This window comes from Anabrus simplex, chromosome 6, assembly GCF_040414725.1.
Source record: "Anabrus simplex isolate iqAnaSimp1 chromosome 6, ASM4041472v1, whole genome shotgun sequence".
Classification (NCBI taxonomy): domain Eukaryota; kingdom Metazoa; phylum Arthropoda; class Insecta; order Orthoptera; family Tettigoniidae; genus Anabrus; species Anabrus simplex.
The window spans coordinates 121,048,965-121,067,527 of NC_090270.1; the positions used below are offsets into that span (position 1 = coordinate 121,048,965).

At 39.7% G+C, this 18,563-nt stretch overlaps 1 protein-coding gene across 1 annotated transcript in view; it reads left to right on the forward strand.

The window, feature by feature from the left end:
- LOC136875533 (dipeptidase 1) overlaps nt 1-18,563 on the forward strand; it is a 74,340-nt gene that overhangs the window by 14,075 nt on the left and 41,702 nt on the right. The window contains exons 2-4 of the mRNA XM_067149080.2: nt 7,875-7,991; nt 12,796-12,949; nt 14,107-14,239. Of these exons, the coding sequence (XP_067005181.2) occupies nt 7,882-7,991; nt 12,796-12,949; nt 14,107-14,239 (397 nt within the window). The 5' untranslated portion in view covers nt 7,875-7,881. The remainder of the gene's footprint in view (nt 1-7,874; nt 7,992-12,795; nt 12,950-14,106; nt 14,240-18,563) is intronic.

An 18,563-nucleotide genomic window follows, 5' to 3' on the forward strand; every position in this document is an offset into this window, starting at 1 on the left:
AATGCGTTATGTCACCGCTCTGTGGTGGCACGCACGTGATTGGAGGAGCATTCCAGTGAAGTTACGACCATGGATGGGCCCTCCAGATCTCCCGATCTTAATCCAATCGAGCATCTAGGGGAAGTTTATGATGCTGGTGTACGCTCCACGTACCCCGCACCAACTACACAGGACCAAATGTGGGTAGCAGTGCAAGATGCGTGGGTCCAGATCCCTCTAGAACGATTCCAACATCTTGTAAAAGTCGATGACTCGCCGTACTGCTGCCGTTTTGAGGGCTCATGGAGGAGCAACTCGTTATTAATATCACGTTCAGTGTCTTCCCGTGACTTTTGGCCACTCAGTGTATATTTATTCTTCTTCTTTTTCAATTTCATTATTACTATTATTATTTATTTGCGCTATTTATGTGTAGTTGTTCTTAATAATAGGCTATTAGGTTTGGACTGGATAAATCTCAGAAAATAACTTTTCCAGGGAAAATGAAAGATCGTATCTTACTTCAAATCCTAGTGTACCTATCACAAACTTAGAACCAAATGATCTCTTCCGTAGAAAGAAATGAAATGGCGTGTGGCTTTTAGTGCCGGGAGTGTCCGAGGACAAAGTATTTGCAACAGAACTTTAACTGATTTTCTGGATCACTACCTTTCATAGTTCAAATGCAGTAAGTCTTTATGGAACTACAATGGGATAGTACGTATGTGTATGTTGGGTATTCAGCCCGAAGGCTGGTGGGATCCTCAACAGGTCCACCATTAGCTGTCATAGATGGCCTAGGTGTCACTGAAGAGGCGTACTAGGGAAATGAGGAGTGAAGTAGTTTCCCGTTGCTTTCCTCACCGAGCCAGAAGTTGCTGTTGCACATCAGTCTGCCAAGCCCACTGAAATGCGTGCACCAACCGACCCAATGAGCGACATTTTCACACCATTCATAACAGGGACTGGCTGCATAAGGAATGGCATTACAAGCATCACTCATACCTCAGCCACTTTCATATTGTCAAAGTCAAGGATAAGATTGAAACAGGTCAATGAAAGTAACAAATTTATTCTAGCTCATACCAGAAGACATAGTGCACTGTAAACAGTACAATTGAACAGTAGGCGAACGATTACAGATACGATGAAATGTTATTAAGTCACACATGCTACCACCTAGTTCTCTCGAGAGTTTTCCTGATAGTTTAAATTCTTGTACCCATGAAAGGAGAAAAACATCTGATAGCGGTAATTGTTTTAAAGCTAAATAAAAGATAATAATACTCAATTAATTCTAACCATGGAAGAAAAAGGAAGAAGTCTTACCCTTAAAGGAAGAAATGCCAAACAAACGAAACCTCACGGCAGTACTTTTTATACCCTTCAAGGTGACCTACGAAGTGACCACTGCACAAACTGAAGGCCTACAAATTACGGGGTAAGATATGGCCATCCTGTACAATCCTCTCGGTCGTTCTTCTTGGCTTCCCAGACCGTGGCTCTATCTTGCCGTCAGATACCTCCTCAAATGTTCTCAAGTAGATTAAGATCCAAGTAAGAATCCATGACCAGGTCGGGAAATAGACTCGTTACTCCTAAACCGTGGGACCGACTTTAGACCTTCAAATTCCTATACTGTCCGAAATAGAAGAGAACGAGTGTTGACAAAGGGAAATTACATAGTAAAAATGAATATGAGAATCCTCGCAAAAAGGTATTATTCGGGTGAATCGTAAAGTATAAAGCACTACTTATCCTTTTTAAGGAGTTTTGGATCTAGACAAAATAAGTGTTCAAAGGAAACTGTGGTTCAGCTATATCCGAACGTAAGAACCACATGTCCGGAGTATTTCTTTCATCGTGGTACTTTCCGACTCGTTGGCTGAATGGTCAGCGTACTGGCCTTCGTTTCAGAGGGTCCCAGGTTCGATTCCCGGCCGGATCGAGATTTTAACTTTCATTGGTTAATTCCAACGGCTCTGGAACTGGGTGTTTGTGCCGTCCCCGACATCCCTGCACCTCACACATCACACATAACACTATCCTCCACCACAACTACACGCATTTACCTACATATGGCAGATGCCGGCCACCCTCACCGGAGGGTCTGCCTTACAAGAGATACACCCGGCTAGAAGTAGCCACACGAAATTAAAATTAAAATATTAGTACTGCTACTATTGTAGTACTCTGTCGCTTTTTCCCAAACACCCCAGAAGGGTCATGAGTGAGAACTGCTTTAATGAAGAGATGTGTATTGAGATAAACACCCAATCCCCGAGCCAGGTGGTGATTATTGTTTTAAGAAGAAGCACAACTCGGCAATTATCCTGTATGTAACACTAATCAGAGAGAGAGAGAATGGAAAGGATCCGACACTTCGAATAATGAAGGTATCGGCCAAAGAAAGATGAGGCCCACGAAGAGTGTGAAAATGATAGATTCCCTTGGCCTCCATATGTAATACCGTCGGGATCGAAAAAGATCAAGAGTTGACCAAGGGAGGTCGGGTAGGTTAGATGAAAGTGAGGAGCCTGTCACAGGTAAGTAGAAGCAATATCAGAACTCCGCTAAGGGCTGCATAGTTGCCTACCCACACTCCCCAAATTCAGAGCTCCTGGAGCCCTTTGTAGTCATCTCTTTTGCTATTTGCTTAACGTCGCACCGACACAGATAGGTCTTATGGTTACGATGGGATAGGCCTAGGAGTGGAAAGTAAACGGCCGTGGCTTTAATTAAGGTACAGCCCCAGCATTTGCGTGGAGTGGAAATGGGAAACCATGGAAAAACATCTTCAGGGATGCAAGCTCACAGCAGTGCGGTTCTAACCGCACGGCCAACTCACCCGCTTGTCATCTCTTACGACAGGCATGGGCTACTGTGGGTTTTATTCTACTGCCTCCACCCACAGGGGGACCACACCCCCTGCGGGTGAGGGAAGTAGATGAAGAACACACCCACGGTGTTCCCTGCCTGTCGTAAGAGGTGACTAAATGGAGCGACCAAGGAATGGTGGAGTTAGAGCCATGAGACTACTTGTGATTAGTAGCATAATGTGAGGAACACCATGTGTCTACGTTACCTAGGAGCAGTACCATTATGTGAGGAACACCACGGCTCTGGGCGTTAACATGTGATTAGTACCATCGTGTGCATTCCACCGAAGAGGGCTCGGCTGCAAAGACCAGCGTCTAACGGGAATAGGTGCCGAACGCTGCATTCAAATGGGCTGGTTCGACTGTGTTCAGAATGATTCTACGTTACCTACGAGTAGGTGAGGAAAACCATGGGTCTGTGTTGCCTGTGGGTGGTACCACAGATACACCGTGGGCCTACATTGTCTATGAATAGTACCACTATGTCAGCAACACCATGAGTATACGTAGCCGATAAGTACCGCTATGTGAGGAACACCACGCATCTAGCCGGCGCCCGTGATTCGTCCCACTAAGTGAGGAACACCATGGGTCTGTGTTATCTGTGATTGGTGCCATTATGCGTGACATACCATGGGTCTACATTATCTGTGATTAGTACCACCATGCGAGGAACACCATGAGCCAACGTTATCTGTGCCTAGTACCACTGTAGGAGCAACACCATGGTTCTGCTTTACCAGTGATTAGTACCATCATGAGGGGCCAGTGACCTGGATTTTGGACCGCTTTGTAATACACGCATCATCCCAGAAAATAAGGCATTGTGAATTGGATCCACTGATTGTTTTGGATTCATGGTTATTTCTCATCATCATTTTTTTAGATTTTAGTCAGTGGATACATGTTGAAGTTTTAATTAACGTTTCATTTCTTTGCACCTCGTAACATTAAGGGCCGATGACCTAGCTGTTAGGCACCTTTAAAAATAATAATAATAATAATAATAATAATAATCATCATCATCATCATCATCATCATCATCATCATCATCACAGGGGGACCCTGAGCCAGAGGAATTAACCTTTCTGTTAGGTGATCGGTGAGAAGGCTGATTGGATCCTCAAATAGCACCATCGGAGGTGATGGGGTTGTAGGGAAACCGCAAAAACCGATGGCGGTGTCAAACTGAGGCATACTAGACAGGATGGCGATTGATATAGTTTGCCAATGCTTTACTTTTCGAGCCAGAATGTGCTATTGCAGCACAACCAACCCTATGAGTAGCACCTTTCATAGCATCCAGACGCACTAGTTGTGCTCCGAACGTCATTACTCAGCACCGTCCATACCTTAAGAGTTCCCATATTGTCACAGCCATAAATGGTACTGGAACTTAAGTGGAAGATATGTTTTGCCCTGATCTGTGCCATGAGACAGACGGAAAAAATACTACATCCATCAAGAAACAGTAACAAGCGAGATTAACCAGGATCGCCTAAAATTCTTGACCCAGCAGGGGATTGAGCCGCAAACCGTCTGAACCAAAGGCTGCGGTACTAGCCATTCAGCCAAGAAGCCGGGCGATAATAATGGTAATCATTATCATCATCACATGTCTTCATAAATTTATCGGTAACAGGCCTGCTATGTTTGAGTTTGAGTTTGCGGGGCTGAATCCTAGCGTAGTTTATTTGCATATCGTTGTTTGCACCCAGGAAAACTTCTGTAATAATATTTCAGCTTAGAACTGACCAGAAAGGTTCTGTCATCTAAGGTCCAGTATTGCATGAACTATATCAACGAATTTCTATTCTAAGTGATATGTATACCGGACGAGTTGGGCGTGCGGTTAGGGGCGCGCGTCTGTGACCTTATATTCCGGAGATAGTGGGAAGCCCTGAAGATGATTTTCCATGGTTTACAATTTTCACACCAGGCAAATGCTGGGGCTGTACCTTAATTAAGGCCACGGCCGCTTTCTTCCCAGTCCTAGGCCTTTCCTGTCCTGTCGTCGCCATAAGACCTACCTGTGTCGGTGCGACGTAAAACAAAAATTATTGTAAAAGAAAAATTAAATGATACATGTGGTGCGGGTCAGTATTTCTCCCCTCATCACTGTCATTGTGGTATTTTGAGGCGTAACGACCATATAATGTAAGTACGGTATTCTGAAATATGAGACAAGATCTTTGTCAAAAGAATTATTGAAACGTTAAAGAACTCCATTTCAGGGCAAAATTTTTGATGATATAGATGGTAATGCTTGTTTTTTAAAGGGGCCTAACATCGAAGGTCATCGGCCCTAAAAAAAATTGAACCACCATCTATTTTTAAAGTTATGGAACTTAGCTATAAATGACTTGTCTGCGCAACCTCGGCGTAAAGTTTTATCATTTACTAGCTGATGTACCCGTGCTTCGCTACGGGATTCTCAGAAAGATTGACTTTGTGGTTTTCCTAACTGAAATCAACATAGGTCATTACAAAAAACGTAAGTATTAATGTAGCGATTAAAAGCAATGCTATCATAAAATACTCGATCAAATGGAAAACCGCACGTTTTATCACTTTTAACGAACAGTGCTGCGGTTAGATTGCGGTGCCAATCTAATAGTCCAAAGTTCCAGAGCTGGGATGACCAGACCGCAGATTGCCATGAACACTCATCTGCCATTCTTCCGCTAAATATGCACACTGTTCATTCCAATCAGTGCCTCAGAGTAGGGATTGAATAGTCCGAATGCTATGATGATCCAGTGTGTTACGTACCAGTAGTATCAGAAAATTTATAAACCAGGGAAATGGTATGCTAAAGAAGAAAGTTATCTAACTCCCCAGCTACTTCCCATCAATATTCAGACAGGCTGTTACACTCTGTACGACTGGGCGAGTTGACCGTGTGGTTAGCGGTGCGCAGCTGTGAGCTTGTATCCGAGAGATAGTGGATTCGAACCCCATTGTCGACAGCGCTGAAGATGGTATTCCGTGGTTTCCCACTTTCACACCAGTCAAATGCTGTGCCTGTACCTTAATTAAGGCCTAAGGCACTCCTAGCCCTTTCCTATCCCATCGTCGCCATAAAACCTATCTATGTCGGTGCGACGTAAATCAAATAAAAATACTCTGTACGCAGCAGTAATCCTATCTACCGGAGATGAGGGGCAACAGAAGACACAAAGCACATCACGACAATCAATGGTCAATGTAATGCTATTGTTGATCAGTGTTATGAGCTTTCTATATTGTAGGCCTTCACATTTAGTTTTCTTTCGACTCTGTGATTTGTAAAATATTTTATACCATAAACTGTAGTTTCTTATTCTCCGACTTTACATACCGATTTTAATTAAATACTGTTTACCCATTTTCTCGTTACTCGGCGCTGATATGGACTTAGTAACAAAAATACAAATTAATGAATATCTTTGAGATCATAGCCAGCACGGTAACAATGTATAAGACATGAATAATAGGAAATTTAATACTTAATACTATATAACCTTAGTTATGTAGCATTCATCGATTACACCTCTAAGAAATATTTGAGAATTACATTTTAGGCCTTCCCCTAAACTACCATTTTACTCAGCGTGAATAAAATAATTTACAGCCTAGACTATAGCGACTTATTTTTTGACTTTGCATACCGATTTTCATCAAGATAGGACTACTAATAACAATATTTGAGAATTAAATTTTAGGTCTTCCCCTAAACTACCATTTTTCTCAGCGTGAATACAATTATTGATAGCCTATATTGTAGCAACTTATTCCCCAAATTTTCATACCCATTTTCTTTAAAATACGTCCACTAATAACATAAATAGTTGAGAATTCATCTTTAGGCCTTCCCCTAAACTACCATTTCACTCAGCCTGAGTAAAATGATTTATAGCCTAAATTGTAGAGGCTCATCCCCCGACTTCACATACCGATTTTCATTAGACCACTAATAACATAAATAGTTGAGAATTCAATTTTAGGCCTTCCCCTAAACTACCATTTCACTCAGCCTGAGTAAAATGATTTATAGCCTAGATGGTAGAGGCTCATCCCCCGACTTCACATACCGATTTTCATTAAATTCTCATCAAGTATGTACATACATACATACAGACAGACAGACAGACAGACAGACAGACAGACAGACAGACAGACAGACAGACAGACAGACAGACAGACAGACAGAAATTACGGAAAAGTAAAAAGTGCATTTTCTTGTTACTATGGACATGACTGATACAGAAATACCATTATTTTCAAATTCTGAGCAATGTACAGACAAAACTCTTATTTTATATATATAGATTATTAGCAGGCAGGAGTCATGGTCACGCACGTCGTTATTGTTGTTTTTTGTTGTTGTTGTTGTTGTTGTTGTTGTTCTTGTTATTGTCGCCCTTAAAACAGTGTAATGTTTACAAACTAACAAACCAGTCGACGTTACTGAATATTGTTCCAATGTGGAGTTACGTGCAGTTATAAGATTTTGGCTAAAAGAAGATACAGCCTGAATAACATTCATCGCAAGTTAGTGACTATTTATGGTCAGGACTCAGAGCATAAATTATAAAACTAGATCACCGCATCAGACTACAGTGACTTACAACGTAAGCTTCTATTACGGCTGCCTTCTCGAAAGCCAACTGTGATTCATCTTAAACTTTATTTTAATATGATAAAAATGTTATACCTTAACGTCCCTTCACTTAATAAATGTTAAGGCGCGCTGGATTGTTGCAATTTCGCCCAAAAGTACAGTCCTGACTTTACTAAATTTACTGACAAGAGTCTTCCACATTAAGAACTCTTAAATACGAGTACCAACCAGCAGTGCAGGATTCAACTCTGCAATCTTAAATATAGATAAATACTGTCTTTCGAAAGAAATGTTTCTGGATTACATGCAGGAATGTATTTTTTAATTACTTCTACAATTTGTGTCCACCGACAGATTTGTTCATCGTAATATTCTAGTGGTGAATTGCTTCATTTGCGGCATTTTTGTTTCAGAAAAATCATGTGGGCATTATTCCTGATTGCACTGGCTCTGCCACACGTGATGCCTAATAATATACCTCTGGGAAGCCAAGGAAAAGACGTCTTGTTAGAAGTTCCTCTAATAGACGGGTAAGTTGAGTTGCAAACCTTAAGGTTTCTCATTTCTCTGGAAATTTGTGTACATGCTCCGAATAAGATAAAATAACGGTTATCAACCTGGGGGGGGGGGAGTGCCACCTCCCCCTGGGGAGGCTTTGAAGGATTCTAGGGGTGGCGAATTTGCTAAACTGTAAAAAAGCTGTGACAAAGAAAAAATTTACTACAGAAAGTTATCTTTGTCACCGCTAAATCATACACGTAGGAAAAACGTTTTCGTAAAATTATTATTCGTACTTCGTAGTAACGTTGGGAAAGGAATTCGGGTTTATGAATTGTATATTGTAAACAGTTATAAAAGTACAAGAACATTTTGTCATGATATATAGTCAAGAGGAATCGTCGTGGTGCCCACACGACATCTCAATCTGGAGGTCTTCGGGCTGAGATACGGTCGTTTGGTAGGCCATGGCCCTTCGGGGCTATTGCGCCATAGGGTTTGCTTTGGTATTGTAAAAATTATTGATTTTTTATCATTTTTACACAAACCTTTTCCTACATGTATAACAAACCTAAGAAAATGACAAAAATGAAACTAAAGTAATAAATCAACTGGTAAATATGAATGTATGACAAATTTACAGGAAATAAAATAATGTTTAAATTTTTTTTATTTTCAAATTGTATTGTGCATTTTTCCATCAACATATATGGGTTTTCTACGTTGGCTTACAATAAATCAAAAATACCGAGCACGGATAGATGTTGAAAGTTATCTGAGGTGTGTACTATCACAGTTAGAACCAAACATCAAATCAGCTGCGGAAGAAAAACAGTGCCAGCCCACTCATTAATCATTAATTCTGTTCTTACAAAATCAATGATGTAGTTCGAAATGCTAATTGCAGTGAGTGTAGAATCCTCCGTAATATAGTTACTGTAATTTGTTTTATTCTCTTGTTGTATTATTATTTGTGTTATTTATGACTTTGTTTGTAAAATTATTGCATTTTAATTATTATTCTGAAACATGTAATAGTATGTATTAGGCACTCATAATTAATAAGAATGAAAACACTATAGAATATTTTTGACATATTTACTCTTAACAGAAAAGTACAACCTTTGTAAAGCAATAATTCATTAGGCGGACCTGATATAATTACAGATGCAAAGGGGGTGCAAGATTCCATGTCGCGGAGGTAAAAATGCTTGGATGGTCACTAGGACTCTGTAAGATGAATGACGTTACGGACCAAGAAGTTCGTTAGACATTTGTCGTAGCTCCAACCACTGAGAAACGGCGTGAAACTTTGCTACGATGTTACGTCCATGTAGAATAGAATAAAATACTCCCCTCAGCCAGTTTCGAATCGCTAGAAAATGAGTAGAAAATATTTGTGAGTTAAAATTTGTATGTGTGTGTGTTTATTTTTTTGCTAGTGGCTTTACGTCGCACCTACACAGATATGTTTTATGGTGACGATGGGATAGGTAAGGGCTAGGAGTTGGAAGGAAGCGGCCGTGACCTTAACTTAGGTGCAGCCCTAGCATTTGCCTGGTGTGAAAATGGGAAACCACGGAAAACCATCTTCAGGGCTGCCGACAGTGTGAATCGAACCCACTATCTCCCGGATGCAAGCTCACAGCTGCGCGCAACCTCTGAACATTCGGTACCCCTTCAGAATAATCTTCTAAGAAAAGCATATTCCAGATAAGTTAGTTCAGCTGTAAACAATGGTCTTTCTCACTTCGTTCTTCGTAAAGGTAGCACGTAGCACCCGGGAATTCCGAAACGTTCTACCTTGCAGTCTTGTTTCCAAAGCGTCCAGCCGCTCTAAGTGTGTTATACGTCAAAGAAAAATTAATGAATAGCTGTTGAGATGTTTAATCTGGTTAACACTGCTTTGTGGACCTACACTGTCAAAGCTTCCTCCCTGAAGAGATTAGAAGCCTCTGAAATGTGGTTATATAGGAGAATGCTTAGACTAGTCTGGACAGATTTCATAACCAGTAATGAAGGCAGGAAAACAGCTTATTTAGGCCATGTTCTACACCTCATATTACGAGGAAAGAAGGCAAGTGAGCAGCTGGTAGACCACCGACGTCATGGCTCCAAATCATCAAAGACTGGACTTGCATCAACGACACAGAACAACTCTTTAAGTTACCTAAAGAAAGGGGTGCTTTCTCCAAGATGATCGCCAATGTCTGGGGGTACGGATATGGCACTTGAAGAAGAAGAAGAATGATTAGTGACAGGGCGACCATTCCACGATTCTCTGAGAACTTCTGGAAACTGTTCGGATGTCGGGAGGCTTGTAGATATTACAAAAGACTGCAACAGCTATACTGATAAACTCTTATCAGGATGTTGAGACAGAACCCCTTTGTGATGAATTATCACCAAATACTGTACTATTTGTTGTTATCACTCACTTCCAGTATTACAAAACTTGCCCAAGCTTCAGGGTTGTGTTGACATGCGACTACTACATTTAATGTAAGATCATATCCTAGTAGGCATTCACTCGCAGACGAGAGAGTATCAGCATTGCTGGTTATGAGTTCTTAGATGGCTTAAGAGACCAACTGTAGAACTATAAGCTCTGCCACTTTGTAACTCTGGTTCTCCACGAAATATGGGATGTTTACTTCTATTTGCAGAGAATGCTCTTAGTGCGTCATTGAGGTGCGACCGATTCGTAGTTGTGCAGCACCAGTTAGTGCCCTTGCCCCGATGCTGCAGTACCAACGAACACATTTGAACTTTATCTCAGCGTGTTCGCAACAGATTTCATTGCAAATGTTATATAACTGAATTCCTCTTTTCAAGAACGTTCAAATCCACTAGGAAAATGAATCTTTCTTTCCATTTAATAAATATTTGTTGGCTCATTATCTCCGTATATACAGGTGTTACGAATAATATCTGTACGGGAAACCGCATTTCGATATATTACAATGTTGAGGAAATATTACGGTTTTCCACGTTAACTGTATTATCTGGTATACATTGGCTGGGAAGAAATCGACCGTGGCCTTAATTAAGGTACAGCCCCAGTACTTGCGAGGTGTGAAAATGGTAAACCATAGAAAACCACCTTCAGGATTAGTTTCAAACCCAGTATATCCGGAATGCAAACTAATAGAATTGCCCCGTCACGACTAAGACGTGCAGGTGCCAAGTCTACCGCAGTAACAAAGTGTAGCCCTTAAATGAAGAGTACGTTCTGCTAATCTAGGCTATGCCAATATTATATAGAAAGAGTCTGTGAGTCTATGAGAACTCAACAGATTTCAGTAATTATTTCACCATTAGAACGCGTATTTCTTTCAGATTATCATATACTATATATAATTATGCCAGCTAAATTGTTAGCGTGCTGGCCGCAGGGGTCCTGGGCTCGATACCCGAAAGGGTCGGGAATTTTAACCACAATTGGCTAATTCCGCTGACACGGGGCTGTTTATGTGTGTTGTCTTCATCATAATTTCATCCTCATCATAACGCAGGTCACCTACAGGTGTCAAATCAAAAGACCTGTATCTGGCGAGCCAAACTTGTCCTCGGACACTCTAGGCACTAAAATCAATACGCCATTTCATTTTTTGCTAACTTATCAGAGGAGCATTCTTTTAAAGTAGATTAATCCGAAAAATGTGCGTTTGGGACACTTAAATGTGAATACGATACCGAGACTTCGCCAAGTGTAGGCTACTAAAAATTTAATTTTCTCCAAAAAAAGTTCATATGCATTTTTTTTCCCTAACTATAACGGTTTATCAGAAAAATGAATCATTTCGAGCATGCGGCCAGTTATTTCAACCTATTAGTGGTACCTTAACGTCCAACAATCGTTATTACTTTTTTCAATCTTCAGAAGAGAGGGGCAATCAAAGAACATTTGGACTATGTCAAACCAAGTGTGTGTATGTTGAGTAGTCAGCCCGAAGGCTGGTTGGATCCTTAACAGTTCAGACATCAAGTATCATAGATGGCCTAAACATCACGCAAGAGCCATCTCATTGAGTGTCTTCCTCGAGGTCCTTGTCATCAGCCTCTCCCTCCACCACAAGCTTCTTCAGCGTGCCTGTCTTTCTGGCGATATGTCCGTAGTACCGGAGGTAAGCCTGGCGAATCCATTCAAGAAATCTAGTTCTTCCAGCACGACTGTATTGTTTCGGTGTTCAGTCCAAGAAATTCGGAGAGAGCGTCGGTAAACCCACATCTCGAAGCTCCCTATTTTCCTTGTATCTACCTGCCAGAATTTCCTTCCCTCATTCTCTTTCGCTTCGGAGTGGTGCGCTTAAGTGAGCGATGACCTCTCTGAGCTTTGCAAACTATTGGCATCTGGCTGAAGTATGCTCCTTTCTCTGAGATGTTGTTTGAGTCATCAGACTGGTTTTATGCAGCCCTCCATGCCACCCTACCCCATGTTAACATTTTCATTTCTACATAACTACTACATCTGCTCTAATCTGTTTGTCATATTCATACTTTAGTCTACCCCTACCCTACACTTCTCTCAAAAACCAACTGAACAAGTCCTGGGTGTCTTAAGATGTGTCCTAGCATGCTATGTCTTCTTCTGCCCAAATTTTGCTCTTCTCTCCAATTCCATTCAGTATTTCTTAATTCGTGATTCGATCTACCCATCTCACCTTCAGCATACTTTTGTAACACCACATTTCAAAAGCTTCTATTCATTTTGAACTTATCGTCCATGTTTCACTTCCATACAACGCCACGGTGCAGACAAAAGTCTTAAAAAATCATCTCTCTAATTTCTATATCCATGTTCAAAAGAGGCAACTGATTGTATTTTTGTTTCAGACATAACGACTTCCCGTACAACCTGAGAAGCCTGGAACAGAACAAACTAGCCAATTTTGACTTCACAAAGAACCTGACGACAGACGAAAAGTGGAATTGTAACAGCTGCTTCACAGACCTTCCCAGGTTGAGAGCCGGTCGAGTGGGTGGACAGGTACGTACTGTAGACAAGGTCAGCTAAATTCGAGGGTGTCACAAATACCCCGAAAACACTTCATCATGGATGATTGCTCTACAGCAGGGATTCCTTAATTATTTATGACGTGAACCAGCTTTCAAATTGAGTTTGTGAGACTCGGGCGAAAACTCGATGAAATGTTCGCATTTTGCGAATGGTTATCCGCATCCGCAAAATAGTTATCCGCTGATAATTTAAATATTTAACTACAGTATATTACACCCAAGGTATTGAAACGGATAGATCTGTTAACATAATACAATAGGCCTGACACCTGGCACCAAAAACCCTACAGTCACAGGTTTATGAGCGATTTTTTCTTGCTACAGCTACCGACGTATTGACCTTTGTTCCGTCCTTGCATTAATTGTGGGCAGGGGCCAGTTGGGCTTAGGTGAGATTTACGGCTTTATGATCTCAAGGCTCTTTATATATAACTATTCTCCGATACCACTGTCAAGAGTCGCCTAACCACAAGCAAAAATAAAAAAATTACCTCAGTAAAAATCAAAGTTCATTATTTAGAAAGTATGCCATACAGTTTGCATCCGCCAAGACACTAACGTCGCGGGTATCCGCATCCGTGCAAGGCTCTATTATCATGAGCACCGTTTTGCGTTGCATTCAGCTGGTCACTGAACACGTTACCGGAGGAGTTGGCCGTACAAATGCTGGGGCTGTGCCTTAATAAGGCCACGGCCGCTTCCTTCCAACTCCCAAGCCTTTCCTATCCCGTCATCGCCATAAGACCTATCTGTGTCGGTGTGACGTAAAGCCACTGGCAAAAGAAAAATTATTTTTATTGTTAGTAGTAGTAGTATTGTTATTAAAGATATACCAGAAAGAGCACAGACTCCACAAAAGCATATTGCTTCAGGGACTTCACTCAAAAGGAGAAGAACGAGGCTATTGACTATGCCTGTCTCTTATCACCAGAATATGGCATTTGGACAAGAGCAGCATGAAAAGCAATCTGAAAAATTTATAACTATTAGTTATAAATCCTAAGAATTTAGAGCAATGTAAAATAAACCTTCATTTAAATAGCATTTTCAATTCCATAGTTAGAGATATACAATTGTAAGATCATTTACCATTCCTCGTGTCATTAACATAACTATTTCTGTCTCTAGTTCTGGGTGGCATATGTGGACTGCAAAGCGCAATACAAGGACGCCGTAGAGCAAACCATTGAGCAGATTGACGTCATTAAAAGGTTGATAAAAGCCTATCCTGACGATTTACAGTTTGCAGACAGTGCACAAGGTGAGAAATTACTTCTACCGAAATAAAGTGGTGGTGGTACTTCAATTTAGGTGTATGGAAATCAGTCGTCAGTGACATTTGCTTACTATTTATTTATTTATTTATTTATTTATTTATTTATTTATTTATTTAATGATGAACATAACGGGCTTTCGCCCATTTACAATGTTCACAAGATACAAAACAAAACTACAAACACAGAAATAAACACATACATAGAGGCGTGAATTTTTCGTATTCATTTATGTACGACTTCACAAAACTAAACAATTTTTCGCGATATTTCGTGAAATATCCCATGCCCGCTCGCTTGATTTTCGCTGTAATATTTTTTTAAATTATTCATAAAAAGTGTAATTTGTGTAATTTGTGGATTATTTATGTGAAAGATAGATATGTAAAGGGAAACAGTATTTATAATCATTCATTATTCCTTACGTAATCTTGATTAGGACCTCATTTGGGAAGATTGCCCTTTCACTCTGCATGTCCGTAACTGATACCTTTGGTTAACACATAGGCTATGTATCATCACGCTATCTTTTAAGTGGGCTATTTAGCGAAATAAAATTGTCCGACTCATTCGATGAATGGTCAGCGTTGAGGCCTTCGGTTCAGAGGGTCCCGGGTTCGATTTCCGGCCGGGTCGTGGATTTTAATAGCGTCTGATTAATTCTTCTGACCCGGGAACTGGGTGTTTGTGCTTGTCCCAAAACTTTCATCTTCATACTCATACATACTACACTACCAACCACCATAGCAACACGCAATAGTATTTAAATCCCTACATGTAGGGTTGGCGTCAGGAAGGGCATCCGGCCGTGAAACAGAGCCGAATCCACATGTGCGACACAGTTTGCACCTGCGACCCCACAGATGTGGGAAAAGCGGTAGAAAAAGAAGATGTGGCGAAAGAAAATGTGAAGCAAGTCGGAGGATTTCCCAGAATAACATTAAAACGAACAGATACTTGTGTCAAATTTGAAATAAACATTACTCCTACAAAGTAAATGTTTTAAAAATTGTTATGATTATCACGTGAATATAACTGACACTTTACTTAGTTGTAAACAAGTACCAAGCTCGGTAGCTGCAGTCGCTTAAGTGAGGCCAGTATCCAGTATTCGGGAGATACTGGGTTTGAACCCCACTGTCGGCAGCCCTGATGGTTTTCCGTGGTTTCCCATTTTCACACCAGGCAAATGCTGGCGCTGTACCTTAATTAAGGCCACGGCCGCTTCCTTCCCACTCCTAGCTCTTTCCTGTCCCATCGTCGCAATAAGACTTATCTGTGTCGGTGCGACGTAAAGCAACTTGTGGAAGTTGTAACCAAGTGAATATTAATCATACATACATACATACATACATACTGCACCCGTCCACCTCCCGAGTCCCAGACTAGCATTTATCTCAGGGGTGTCGGTTCATTATTTAAGTCATCAAATATATATATAACGGCATAATAGAACACGGGGATGAACGGAGCAATTTAAAATTAAAATGGGGAAGGCTCGATTGTAACTTGAATTTAAGGACTCCATGATAGGACAAGGAAGTGACTGTTAACTTTAAAAAGGGCATCATCTAACTACAATAAAAAGATTATGAGAGTGGTTTCCTTTGAAATAATTTGCCAGAAGGGGCGGTTTATTACGCCATCTGACGTATGAAACTTTGATACATTTGGCAACGACATTTAAATTTCCACACATGTTACATACACAAATCACTTGCCATACCGCAAGTGGTATCAATATCTTGCTGGGTTGCTTCTGAAATAAAATGACATTTTGGAGGTATAATTTACGGATCGATTCCATTTGAATCGAACCGTTGTTCAAAGATATAGCTTCCTTCTATCGGGAGCCCGAGCATAACCCATGTTACGGTCGGCTTCCCGATTTAACTAAGATGACGTACTCCGGCTATATACATTTTTCCGAGACCGGTGCTCGGACTGGGTAATGTTTCTCATGAATTACGAAAAATGGATTCCACGGACAGTTCCTATCTTACGATATCCAGCTGATGCCATACCACTGAATCAGCATTTATATTTTATTTACATGTGATTTGAAATGTTGCAAAGTAGCCTCAACAGACTACTGACACAGATGAGATAACGAGAAGCGGTTGGGAAATACCGTGGCAATGGCCCCCCTCGCATCGCGAGCGAAGTAAACAAACACGCCAAGTATTACAGTAACATCGTCCCATGCGGAAACCGTACAATAACGAGGTACCAAATGACTCTAATATTATCATTCTCATTATTCAACATACGAATAGAGGGATGTTGTCACCAAATAATTAACTCCACCGTCGTCACAATATTCATGAAATTATCATCCTCGAAATTATTATTATTATTATTATTATTATTATTATTATTATTATTATTATTATTATTATCAACGGTTCGTGGCACTGTCACGTTGGATTAATATCGTCATTATTATGCGGGATGCAAACACAAATCGTTATTACTGTTATTATTATTATATCCCTCTTGTGATTATTATTATTATTATTAATGAATAGGTGACTCAAGATATTATTATTATTATTAATGAATAGGTGACTCAAGATATTATTATTATTATTCACGTCACTTAAGAGGTTATTATTATTAATGGACCGGTCACTTCCGCCAAAATATATACAGATATCGGTCGCAATTACAAATATTTCACTGATCAACCAACGACATCATTACTATTATTATTATGACAATTATTATTAATCTGACCGCGATGATTTAACATCGTCCTTACATTATTATTATTATTATCGGTTGCATATTATCATTTAGATTCCCGTTTAACATCTTTATCAACGCTCATTTAATTAAGGCGGTCCAATCCTTTATCTGCAATATTTATTATTATTATTATTATCACGACATCATGATTGTCCTCGCTCGTCATTACAATGAATACAATATACGACCATTTATGTGGAATCTGAACTCTCATTATCCTTAGATCCGTTGTATCTCAACGAATAGCTGTGCAGTCTATTTATTTCGTACATGCTGTCACGGGTTCGAATTCTACCCGCTATGTAACTCAGTCTTTCTCTGTGACACTGCCCGTACGTTTTACACTCATATCAATATCCTAAGTGTCTCTCGTACGGAATTTATTATCCTCTCTATCTCAATATTCCTTGATTCATTTATTTATTCCTCACAGAATTATCAACTGACTTATTTATTCCACTTTTGACATCGTACGACCTTTTATTATCTGACTGCAAATTCTTTAACATTTTCTATCTCATTTTGATCTACGCTTTAGTTCATTCTCCACAAATAATCGTAACATCTTGAAATTATATTTACCAAAATTTGACAATCATGGTCTCGTAATATTAGTCCTACGTGTTCCGGCTAATGAATCGCAACTTTAAGACACGACATTTATACGTAAAAAAATATTGGACCGTAATTTAAACCACACGTTCATAACATGTACGGATTATTAGCACCGATCTACATTCGAATATTATTAATTGATCAAATTAAATTACCACGCACTTTAATTCCGAATTAAAAACGACCTCCCGTCATTAAATGATTCCCGATAAACTCAACACCTGATCACATAAATTTATTATTACGCACTGCTCACTAAATATTCCAATATCACATGAATTATTATTATATCCAAATTATATAAAAAAATATCTTCTTCTTCAAACAATAGTTATATTATTTATTTATTATTATTATTATTAATTAAAAAAATAATAATTTCCGCCTGTTACACGGTAGTTCACTCTTAATATGTTTAACGCATAACCCCTTTTACAATTTCGATTTATTCTGGCACTAAACACTCCAGATATGATTTACTTTGAATATTATTTTGTTAATCGCATCTCACAAATTTAACAACTTCACTATGAAATATGACCATATTAATTACAACAAAACACAACTGGTATGGCGAAGCTGGATTTTCCTTCCATGTCATTACATAGCTCGTTAAAATGATAAAACAGAAAACACATATCGGGTCTTATTTAACTACCATAACCAAAATCAAACGTAAAGAAAATTATTGACTACAAAGAAATATGAATGCATGCATGACTTAACGTACTACACTATATATACAAATTTACATCTCCAACAAACTGAATACATAAAAGACCCGATTATTTACATTATTATTATTTACTACTGTCCGTGCTACAAATTTAGGATGGGGTCGTTAAGCGACTCATCTTGTTACAGAAGGTAACCAAGTATAATCAAATTATTCCCATTTTTCCCATCACGATAACATTTCCCAAATATTATTTACAATTTAGTACTCAT